The following is a 12,434-nucleotide window of genomic DNA, read 5'->3' on the forward strand; positions in this document are numbered from 1 at the left end:
CTCACCAGAAGTAGACAGAAGATCCCTGAATTTCATGTCATTAAAGGAAAGGTAAAAAAGATGACCACTCATGAGAACAGCTGGAATGGAACATTCAGAATAGTTAAAGTGGAAGTAGCTAATTTGCTACTGTATTAAATCAATATAAATAATTGAAAAGCATTACAGCCAAGAGCTTTTAACAACTGTAAGCCCTTATGCAATTAATAAATGAAAAATTAAGGAATATTATCTAAAATATAAAAGATACTTATGAAGAGGGGGATAATTACAGCAAGCATTGTCAGAAGGTAATAAAACAGTCAGTATAATTTTGCTTAGGAAAACAAGCCAACAACCATCTCCTGAGACAACAACCCAGAGCAGTTACTCTACATGAGCAGGTATTTATCTGTACCAGCACAGGGTGACAAAAGGTAGTAAAAATCTAGATGGTAAGGTGGAATCCAGCAGTTTGGTATTGAAGCAAATGGATTAAGAGCCACATTAACACCTTCCTACAACACAAGAGTTGTGAATTTAATTCTGGCACTTTTATGTACATTTCTGTCCATAAATACCTTCTCAAATTCCTTTAACCCTGGTCACTAAAAACAGATTATCTACTCTTATTCGAAGAGATTTGCTTAATCAGAGGCACCAGCCATTTACTTCTCAAGCCTAAACCCAATGATTAAACTATTTGCTAGTACCAAGGCACACCAAGTGCTGCAGTAATTCGGACAAACCCGTCAGTAACAACTGTGCTGCAGGCACGACCAGCTCGGATGCTGCAACCTCATGCTGCCCTCTCCTGGCACATCACTTCCTGTGACCACCTCTCCAAACCTTCTGTGCTGTAACCCACTACAGAGAACACAAAAAAAGAGTTTTGCCTACATCCCTCCAGACAGAGGCTTTTTTGTGCCTCCAAGAACACAGCCCAATCTCCTCCTGCACACGCAACGTACCAGGCTGTAAAGCCACAGGCAGCAGCAAAGCAGGACAGGACAGGAAGGAGCTCCAGCTGTTGGCAGGACAGCTCTCAGCCTAAGGCCAGGCCATGCCCTACTGTCTTCTCCAGCAGCTGGACAGAGCGTGCCCACCCACCACCTTTCCCAATCCATACATTTGATTTCACAGACAGAAAACCAGAAACAATGACCCTTAACACAACTTGCAACATAGCTCATAACAAACCAAAATGCTTCTGACTTGTAGCAACAGACACCTCATAAGGCAGAGTAAGGGGGTGGCAGGCATTTGTCTTGGCCCAGCAATGCTCTCCTTGCAGAAAAATACAGCACTTATTCTCCTTTTTGCTGTACAATAAAAATTACTTCCCAGGGGGAAAAAGCCTGCAGTTTCTAAGCCCTGCCAAGTCCTTCGATACATATTAAATAGAGAGCTGCTGTCGATCTTCATTCTTGAACTACAGCACAGCATTTTCCCCCTTTTTTTTTTTTTTTTTTTTTTCTGAACAAACAGCTGTGTTACCTTAAATATGATAGCAATGGGAATATCTTCTGACAGAGTGTTGTGCCTCAGGTAAAATCTTCCTTGTTTCACAACCATATTTGTTCTGCTCTTCTTCTCATGAGTGGAACTGAAGTTAAAATAAAAATAATACTATGTCCAACAGAGTGTTTGCACTGATTCCTAGTATCTTTTGTATAGAACTTAGCAAGCTTGAACAATCTTTCAGCTGAATTAATCCCACTTTCTCCTCTTTTAAAAATTACATCAAACCAGTCAGGCATCAGCCTTTAACTTCAAGGGTGTTATCACCCGTGCTGGGGACTATTTGGAATATTTGACTTAAACAAATAGAAGTCTGTACTTTTCCAAATCATCTTTACATGCTTTGATAATCAGTTTGGATGTAACCAGTAAGGTCAAACTGTGAACAAGTACTGCAGCAACAGTGGTAACAACATAACAGTACTTGGTGGTCCATTAACCTCATCCAGACGTACTGAGAGACAGCAGAGCAGCTAGGAGAGAAGTGAGGCCTCTGGAGAAGAAAAAGCAGCCCTCACACTGAATAGTGACAAGCACCATAGAATAGACCAGAATGCAGCTTAAAAAATAAAAAACAACCAACCAAAGGCCAAACAAAATAAAAGCAAAGCTTGATCAAAGAAAGGCCAGATTTAGACTCCTTTGCCATTTTCAGTAATTTGTGTTGTACAAAAATATTTGTTTCCTCCTCAGCTGCCCTTCATTTAGAAGTTTTTATGCCAATTTTATGTAGAGAGGCAGACAAAAGCTTACATCCAATTTCCACTGCGGTAACTTCATGTTACCTGCTGCAAACTGAGATCAAACACCATCAATTACAAAGTGCACTTTGTTACATTAAAAATTAGAACTTGCTTTTCCTAATCTGAGATGAATCCTGAAACAAATGAGTAACTCTCACTGATTTTTGTAGGAATACTATACTGTTTAGGGATTGACATTTTAGCATACAAAATTACAGTAGCAAGACAGGAGCATTGAATGTCTACAGCTTTTTCTTCTGCTTTTTTTTTTTTTTTTTTTAAACTATACTAGGAAGAAACCTCCACAGCTATTTCAATTACACCAATGAAGTTTTAAAGCTTTGGGTTTATCTCTTTTATGTAATGGTAGGAATTTACCATACCTGGTAACAGAAGCGCCAACTGTGCCTTTTCTATCAGCTTCAACAATGATTCTGTTTTTGGATAACTGCTCTTGAATAAGAATGACTTTCTCTACACCTTTAACAATGAAATAGCCACCTAGTTAACAGAAAAAAAATATTTTGCATGTCAGTTCCCTTGCACCTTACTTGGCTCCTCCAATATGCCTTTGAATATAAATTATTAGAAAATAAACCGTAAGTACACAATGGGAGAGTAAATTCTCACTTAAAAGAATAATGAACAAAGTTGACAGATAAAAACCAAAGAAGTTGTTTGTTATAACCCTCCGACTCCTCTCTAGATACCAAATAATACCATGTATTATATGTAACACTTTATTCTTGCTTTACAAAAGGCAATGACAAAGGAGAGATCCCACTCTGGAGGACATCATACTCCACTCTTTCCTAATCTGTTTAATTTTCAATGAATGAACTCCATCCTTTTTCCCCATATAGCACATCACTGTACAACACTATATATAAAATTCAAAATAAAATATTCAATATTTTGGTGAGTTGCTTTTTGGCGTTGAAAACTTTGTCTGCAAATACCAACTATTTATGTTCTCAACAAAACCCTGACAATTTCTTTTAGTTGCAAGCACACACTTGAGAAGTTTCCATAAAGACTTAAAGGTGGCAGGAAACATACCAAAAGATTTAAAACTCAAAGCACAGATGGGAAAAAAAAAAAAAAAACATGAGTGAAAATGTACCTGGATCTAATGGACACTCATTTAATTTAGCAAATTCTGCTGGAGTTTTCCCAGTAAGTACACAATTGGAGCTACGCAGCATTATAGGCATTCTGCAAGAAAACCAGGTACAAATTAACTTCAGACTCAGACAGAAAAATATGAATAGTCAAATTCAGAACAAAAACCAGGCTGAACAAACTGGAGATACACATTTAAGGTAATCAGAACTCATGCATGCTGTAATCCAACAGCATGCTTATTTGAGCCCACCTTATTCCATTGAACATGTAATTCAAAAGAGACCTGAAACTGGACACCTGCAAGCAGAAACCACAGACTTCCTATTTAATTGCTATGCAGCTACTCAGGCATTGTGACAAGCAAGGGTCACCAAGGGCAATGACAATAAGTGCAAAGACTCCTGGTCCCCAAAACAGTCTGCAAAGAAGAACATGCCACTGCAGATCCACTGTTACCAGTTTTTATTACATAAAGTTAGTTCATATCTCATTTCCCACAGAGGAATGACACCTTCTGGCTGCAAAGAGATAGTGCCTCTAATTCATAACCTAAGCATGAAGTATCCCCAGTAGTACCTCTGACTTCTCTCGTGTCCTAGCAGAGAAGCCTGCAAGCAAGGATTTTGTGAAGCCAACATGTGGTAGAAAGATACTCCAAGAAATTTTTTAAAATTCAGTGCTTAGGGAAGTAAATAAAAGAGAAACTAAAGATCCACAGACTGCATGTGAGACAAAACTTCATCATGAGGGCAGTCAAACAGTGCAAAAGCTGCACAGGGAAGTTGGACAGTCTGCATTTATGGAGGTCTTCAGGACCTGACAGGATAAAGCATGGAGCAACCTGGTTTGATCACAGAGCTGACCCATTTTGAGCAGGAGGCTGTACTAGAGGCTGAGGAGATTGTATACTCTTTCAACCTGAATTATTCTATCACCCCATGATAAATCATAGAATGCTTACTTTCAATTTGGCTTATTTAACAACTAACCAGCAATGATTTTGCAGTTATTATTGAAAAGTGTACTTTTATAGTCAACTTCATAATGTACCTTTTCACTCTCAGGTTTTTCATTAAAACTTTGGAAAGAGAGTAGTTTACTTCCAAAGAGAAAGCTGTATTTTGCAAAAGACAGAAAGAGTTTACCACTACGTCTACCAAAAGACCTCCGTGCTCTTTAGCCTCTTCTACAAAAAAGCTGACTTTTGATCCAGCTTACAGAATTTCACTCCTTGGTGGACAGCCTTTGTAAGAATTGTGTTCCAAGTGTTTTCTAAAACACACGTTGACAAAAATTATTCATGAGTTCTACTACACAAATATTTTCAACCTCTGAGATTTTTCATTCAAATTTGCTTCAATAAAAAACAAGATTAGGTTATACATTTTGTATTCAGATCTCATAAATTATTTTAATTTATTTGCTGTTTTCATATTCTTATATCCTAAAAGAAAACTGATGAACTCAAATTCTGTATTTCTGCAGAGCATAAAAAGCTATCTTGTCACTATATTTCACTGAGAAAGTGCTTCCTAGAGATAAGAAGCTTCCTATGACAAGCAAAATCTATCACACACAATATAAGCTTAATGCATTGGCTGTTTATATCAGAAACAAGAAGCAGTTGGCATAAGGTAAAATGGAATACTCAAATGCCATTACTGAAAACTCCAGTGAAACATCTGTCCCAGTCCAAACTGCATGTCAAACAAGAGCATTGGCCAAAGAAAACAAGTATAATACTAGGGAGAGATGAGGAAAATTATTTCCTGTGGAAATAATAACTGGATATTAACAGTTTTTAACAGCAAAAAGCTTTTTGCATGTATGCCCTTAAAGCCAGTCTAGTATCGTAACTTAAGCAATTTTAAATGAAAGCTTAACTTGTGCAGCAGAACTAATGCTTGCTTTCCTTGCACCTTCCACAGATGCTACTCTACATACTATGTATGAAAGACTGAATAATTTGGCTACAAAGCAAACATGCCTGATTTCATTTTACAGTAATGCAGCTTGCAGCTCCAGGCATACATTTTCCTCTGTGGTTTTATACCAACAGAATCAGAAACAACATTCATCCTTATATCCATCCTTCTCTGGAAGGATGCTTTTGCAAAACAAGGTCTTAGACTCTAAAAATCCTGTACAGCTGTTTATGAAGATTTGCCTGCTCATTGTTTCTTTTAACAAGGAAGCAAGGTTGGCCTACATCTGTTTTGCAGTAAAAACTCTTCCCAGCATGGCAGCAAATGAAAACTGATAGCAGCAGCTCAGTAGGTGGTGTCTCACCTGCCAATGGGTAGCGCATTGCGGATGATCCTCTGGCTGCCTCGGGTGTACTCAATATCCACGGTAATCGGCGCGGAATAGGTCATGTCCCTCAGGCGGCACTGAAAGGACAACAGGCACACACAACAAGTCAGGTGTTGGCTCAAGCATCTCTCTTAAAACAGCCCTGTCCTGTAAATTCTCACAAAGAAATCAAGCAAAGCAAAGCTTCAGCAACATCTTCATGATACCTGAAGAATGTTTGACAGACTCTCCGTTTTGTTTTTGTTTAAAACAAAATCTAAGAAAATCCAAATACAATTGCTCTGATTTTCAAAAGTAGACAGCAGATCTGTGCCTTCAGAAGGCAGCACTGCAGAGCTTAACTTATAAACTCTCTAATTAAACCAAAAGGTCTAATTAAACAGGTATAATCAGCAGAGCTGGCACAAAGATCACAGTGTGTCTGAGCAGTGCTCAGCTCAGGGACATTTCTATACTGCAGACTCTCAACAGCTGAAGACCTGTGCTGCCATACGAAGTCTGACAGAATGGAAAGGCACAAGATTGAGAGACACACCATGCTACTTTATTATCAGAATGAGCAAACCTACGGTACCATTTATTAAGATGATTTACAGAAGGCTCACTACATAATCACTTCCTGCAAAGATTCCTAGAACTTGTCTGCAAATTCCTTGGAGACCAAGAGAAGCAGAATAAATATCTAGGGCATTAGATACCTCAAGGCTCAATAATTTCTAATCCAATCTTTCTGTTCTGCTCTCCCCAGCCTCACTCTAAGATGTTGCCAGCCCCTAAGGTACTGTGTCTCTTCATGCAAGACAGGCCTTACTGCATCTGCTGAACACAACAGAGCAACTCGCAGCACGTCATTCGTGACCTCACTGAGCATGCTTTACCTTTCAGCTCCAGGATTACAGGTTTAACAGTAGTCAGACTAGCACTTATATTTCTGCAGTCCTTCGGCGTATTGATTATGTACTAATAAAAGGCAATTAAGATTGTGCTGTGTATTGAAGATGCAGCTCTATAGAAAAATACGCCTCAATAATCATCACAAACTTGATGCTTCTCCTCTCCACACTACAAAGTAAACCTCTTCTCCAGTAATAAAATACTGATATACAGCAGCAGCTTTCAAGCCATACCTTGAAGGACACTAGGGGCCATTCTGGTCCCAGCAACTACACCCAATTTAAAAGTAACTGAGAATATTTCTATATACTAATTACTTTAAATTCATCTGTATGAATAGTTCGTGAAACTCCCATAAGAACTGGAAGAAAAAGAGAGTTAGTCTCTTTAGTACCACCTGGGGGAAAAAATAGTACTACTTGGGACTCTCTGGGTATATGCTTTTTTAACACAAGACACAGATATAAAATACAAATTACAGTGTAATATTCCAGTATGTGTATTTTTGTATCACCTTCCTTGAGGTAATTTCTTACTATAGACAGGCATGACCTGATATACACTCAGACCCTCATAAAAATCTAATGATTTTAGGTGGTTTTGGGAAGGAATTTTATAGGCTTTCAACAGAGAAATATAACAGCAGACTCCTATCTAATATCTTTTTAAGGCACCCAGGCTTGACCTGAGCAGCATCCTATTTAAGAAAATAACTATGGCTTCCGTTTGTGTACAGCACACTGAAAAAAAAGAGAAATTATGCACTAACATTAAGCATCAATGAGAATATACAAGATACAAGAGTATCTCATTCTAAACTCAAGGTCAATATGCTCTATAAGCATTTATTTTGCCTTCTTCTATATGTACAGTCACTTTAGCTATACAGTAAGCAAGCATATTAATACCTGAATTCTTGAATATGAGTTGTTGGCCACAAACAATCTTTTGCATGTAATTTCATTCATATTAAAGAAATGTTTCCTGTTGCATTTTGTGCATGTTCACATTAGCTAGACATTTGTGAAATGCAACCACTATCATGTATTACACCTGGCTGAGTTATTGGCTTTATTCCAAAGCTGTCCATCAAACCAAATGAGATTAGAGTCAGGTCACTGGAGACAGAAAGTGGCTATGCCCAAATGGCATCCACTAGACAGCTGATTCTTACAGAATTTCTCCAAAGCACAGAATGTATTTAATTATAGTCTAGATTACATGCCAAAAAACATTTCCAGTATCAGGTGGATACAGCAAGGAAAAAAGCATCTGATACATGAACTGAGTTATGAGGTTGACAACAGGCTGCATGCAGGTAAATAAGTGCAAGTTCCAAGCTCAGTTCTCCCTCCAGAGGCCAAAAAGAAGTGGTCACTACTTCTGTTGCAGTGGTATAAATCTCAAAGGACAGTAGCAGGAGAGAAATACTGTGTTCCTGAGCACTTTGAAGAGAACTTAATGTCTCTAGATACTTGAAAGCAATCCTAAGAAGTTCAAAGCTTATGTTAGCTTATGGCTTTCTCATACATACAGAAGCTACCTTCTATCCTGTTGGTCAAAAGCAAGAGACTTTCTGATTTCAGTCACAGCAGCATGTCCTCCATCTTTATTCCAGAAGTACACAACCCATTTGGTAACCTACATGCCTACAGCACTGCAATGAAATTAAATATACTCCCCAGAAGGAGAATGTTCTTCTGCAGCTTCTTGTAATTTTAACAATTTCCATCTGTTTCTGCTTAAAATTTCCATGTTTGCTTTCTGAATCAGACTTTAAAAATATGAGCAAAAAAAAATGAGATGCAAGTTCTCGAAGACTGGAAGGGAAACAGAGACTGAAGTGACTTCTGGTGGAGACAGTAGCAAGGCTAATATTAAAAAGAAGTAAATAAGAATATCAAAAAACACTACATTATGGCATGAGGACTTCAGCTCTGTCATGAGGAGAGCCACAAGATGAAGCAAGAGAAGTACTTTTCACTACTTTCATGGAAACCCACTCAAATTCAGCTAACATAAAATACTGAATACAGCAAAAAAAAAAACAAACCCTCAACAATTTAAAATAAAATTAAAAAGCTTTATGTAATGATGCTTAAGTCTCTGAAGCTTCTTTTTACAGTGATGGTGGAATGCAATGCATTACCTAATATAACACACACGTACTCAAAATTACATGCAGCTACAAGACACATTTTGTCCAAGATAAAAAAACTCAACAAGATAGATGCAAACACTAATACCTCATGAGGTGATACAGGTCGTGTCACATTGAAGCTTTCTTCCACATCTGGAGTACCCACATAGATATTGAGGTACCTGTAATACAGTTTCAAAATAAGCAATGAGGCAAATATTTTTCAGGCAATCTGAAGGAAGCAAAATTTTACATACACTGAAAAATGAAATTACTTTAATGAACACAATTTGATTAATAATGAGCAATGATTCTTCCCAAAGTAACTCACTGTATTTGAGTTGTGGTCAAATTAGCTCAAATTTAGCCTTCATATGCAGTAAACCTTTAAATCTTCCCATATTTCATTGCATAAAGTAAGAGATAAGTCATGAAAAACACCCTCTTGATTTATACCTACACAAGTGATTATAACCACTTTATAGCTGAAAAACAAACCCCTGAGATAGTACTAATGCTGCTACTGATATGGAAATCATCTCATGCTTACTTCAGGTACCACATTGGGTCGGCATCACTTGTCACTTTTTCGTTGGCCTTCATGATTTTCTTTATCTGGAGGAGAAAAAGAACAGAATGGAACCATGGCCTTTTCTGAGTATTAAGAGCCACTCTCCCCCACAGGAAAGCCTACCTCAACATTGATGAAATAGTTGAATGAGTCTATGTGCTGCTTCACCAGTCCTTTCACCTGAAAAACAATGCACGCAGCAAATAAAATCAGCTTCAGTAATGTTCATCACATAAGGCAGAAATTAAGATATAAGCATTTATAACTGGGTTTGGATAATTGTGCTAAATTCCTTCAGCTGACGAACTTCTGGGAAGTAGCTGGATGCTCACTCTGGTTCTACACTGCATTTCCAAGCTTACACTGGATTTGTCATATAAAGAGCATGGACAGCATCTCTGAGAGCCAGTAAAACAGGAAAATAATCTGGAAATATTACAAATATACAGTATGGACTGAGAATAACCACACCAAAATGCAAACCTCTAGGAGGATGTCTCCACAAAATAATCTGTAAATTAATCAAGAAAACAATCTATGGAACAAGTCTATTGATAACTGCAAGGAACTAAAACAAAAGGCAAAATCCAAAGGAAAGTGAGGACAGGTATTCTGGGAAACAGTAAAAGCCAGAAGAAGGGAATGTAAAGTTAGTAAGGAGATTAAATGTTCACACCATGAAATGAGTGTGCAGCACTAACCTTTAGAAATGCTGGAAGAAGTCTCCATTTTTCCTGAAAACAAAAACAGTTTGAGACATCTTTCCAAGGAGTAGCCAAATATCTAACATGCCTGAGCCTTTTTGTCTACATGTTTTATTGTTATTTTTTGAACAGTAACATTGTTTAAAATCAGATCCATGTAGGAAAAAAAGAACCAAAAAATAACTGTCTAAAGCCAAAAGAGATGGATAAAAATGACCTGGATCATCTCAGTAAACCATACATGCAGTATTTACTCAGGATGCAATGGCACAGTGCCTTTCCTAAGAGCAACTTCTGGGAAAATATAGTTTTCTGAGAAAACTCCTTAACACCATGTCCTCATTTAAGACCAACTAATGTTTTTTTCAGTTTTGTTAACACTGTAAATTATATTTGTAGAAAGGGAAGATTTCCTACAACATTTACTTTACAATATACATGCAAGAACCTCAGTTCTGGGAGCAGCACTTGCCTCTGTAACACTTATCAGGACCCTAAATCCTACAGAGATTTAGCAAAAGTACTGACAAGTGCTAAGTATATCAAGGTTCCTACAAACTTTCTCCCATCTCTAATCTTCGATGAACACAGGGAACATCTCTTTATGTCAGCCCCACCATGGCAGTGCAAAAAACTTGCATATATCTTTGGCTGGAGACAAAATCCTTCTATTTAAGAGGAGTGTTCCCAGCTCTCATATGCTTCTCCATCTACTACCATTTAAAAATACTACAAAATTAATAACCAAAGAAAACTGTAGGAAGTTGTTAGCTTTCTTCTACCCACAGAAATGTTGATGGTGCTCTTGGCTTTCAGCCTTCACTGCTGGTGTTTGTTAATCTACTAATCTTGCTTGTGATCCCAATTTAACATCTAATAATGGCAAAGCTAATGCAGTAAAAAGAGATACGTGCAGAATGGTGTGGCTGTTACCACTGGCCCCTTTTGGTTTATCTGCAGTAGCGTTTGGAAAATTGAAGAGTGCTTGATTTCAGGTTTTTCTGATTTAAATGTTATGTCAAAAAAAAGGAGTTTCATCTGTTAAACAGTAATGCAATTAAACCGATGACCTAAGGATGAGACTAATGATTTTGATCTTAAGTAAATATTTCAAGGCCAGGCTGGAAGGGGAATGGTGCAGCGGGAGGTGTCCGTGCCACGGCAGGGGGATGGAAGGACACGAGCTGTGAGGTCCCTGCCACCCCGGACCGCTCTGTGACTCTGCGTGCGGGACACAGGTCGGCCAGAGATTGGGGACGGGACGGCACCTCAGGAGGCCGAGCCCGGGTTCATGAGGGGCTGCCCAGGGACAGCTCGGACCAGACAAACCCCACCCCGCACCCACACACCCAGCGGCGCGGCGCGGGCAGGGGGGACCCCACGTGTGCGCCGGCAGAAGACGCCTTCCACCCCAGCCCAGCTCAGCTCAGCCCGGCCACGCTCCGGGAGAGCCCGAGGCGCACCGGGCCGCTTGCCCCTTGCCCCGCTGACCTCCACCGTGTTGACCGGGGCCGCCGCCTGCTCCGGGGTGAGCGCACCGAGCCCCAGCGCCTCCATGGCCACCCGCGCACCGCGGCGCTGCAGCACAGCGCGTCCCCCCGCGCTCCGGCGCGGCGCCCGAAGGTTCCGGCCCCGCGCAGCCCGGGCGCCGCCGAGGGCTGAGCGCGGCCAGGCCCCAGCAGCCCGCCCCTCGCTCTGCTCTACAGCCCGCCCCTCACGGTCCTCAGCAGCCCGCCCCCCGCTCTGCTCTACAGCCCGCCCCTCACGGTCCTCAGCAGCCCGCCCCTCGCTCTGCTCTACAGCCCGCCCCTCACGGTCCTCAGCAGCCCGCCCCCCGCTCTGCTCTACAGTCCGCCCCCCTGGGCTGTAGCTGCGGAGCTGGCAGCGCCGAGGTGCCCCCCTGAGTCCCCGAGCCGGTCACCGTCCCCCGCCGGCGCAGCCCGGGGGCCAGGAGCCGGCAGGGACACGGAGCAGTTGGGCTTTAAACGGCTTTCCTGCAGGTTTTAGCATGTAAAGCAACGCGGGGAAACAGCTTTTAGCTTTATTATTATTGTTGTTATTATTATTGACTGCTGTAGCTGAATCACCTACAAACTTACTTGTTCTCCTGTACAAGGCTCGGTGCTACAGAGACACCAAAATCGCAGTGAAATGGGGAGCTACTCATCTGCCCCAGTTCAAGATGAAACAAGAAGCACTAGTGATCTCTGCACATTCCTGTGGCAGTAAGGTTTTGAGATATGTATATGTATAAATATAATACTTTGTGAGTTCAAAAAGCAGAGTGTGAAAACAGTACATACAGACGCCTGCTCTGGCTCGGGTTCCACTGAGTAACACTCACGGGGTTGGGTCTGGGCTCCACCCATCCTGGACACTAAGGCCCCGATCCTGAAGAGGAGTAATATTTCAGACTCCTTCCATTTGGTTTCCTGCCTAAAGTG

At 40.5% G+C, this 12,434-nt stretch overlaps 1 protein-coding gene across 3 annotated transcripts in view; it reads right to left on the reverse strand.

Annotated features, from left to right (window-relative positions):
* POLR3B (RNA polymerase III subunit B) overlaps positions 1 to 11,553 on the reverse strand; it is a 69,200-nt gene extending 57,647 nt beyond the window's left edge. For all 3 annotated transcript variants that reach the window (XM_053943629.1, XM_053943630.1, XM_053943628.1), the window contains exons 1-9: positions 11,482 to 11,553; positions 9,988 to 10,020; positions 9,410 to 9,466; positions 9,266 to 9,330; positions 8,822 to 8,897; positions 5,658 to 5,758; positions 3,367 to 3,458; positions 2,627 to 2,744; positions 1,477 to 1,585 (exon numbers count right to left, since the gene is read on the reverse strand). In XM_053943629.1, the coding sequence (XP_053799604.1) occupies positions 1,477 to 1,585; positions 2,627 to 2,744; positions 3,367 to 3,458; positions 5,658 to 5,758; positions 8,822 to 8,897; positions 9,266 to 9,330; positions 9,410 to 9,466; positions 9,988 to 10,020; positions 11,482 to 11,547 (717 nt within the window). In that variant the 5' untranslated portion in view covers positions 11,548 to 11,553. The remainder of the gene's footprint in view (positions 1 to 1,476; positions 1,586 to 2,626; positions 2,745 to 3,366; positions 3,459 to 5,657; positions 5,759 to 8,821; positions 8,898 to 9,265; positions 9,331 to 9,409; positions 9,467 to 9,987; positions 10,021 to 11,481) is intronic.
* Between the last annotated feature and the right edge of the window lie 881 nt (positions 11,554 to 12,434).

This window comes from Vidua chalybeata, chromosome 5 (assembly GCF_026979565.1).
Source record: "Vidua chalybeata isolate OUT-0048 chromosome 5, bVidCha1 merged haplotype, whole genome shotgun sequence".
Lineage (NCBI taxonomy): Eukaryota > Metazoa > Chordata > Aves > Passeriformes > Viduidae > Vidua > Vidua chalybeata.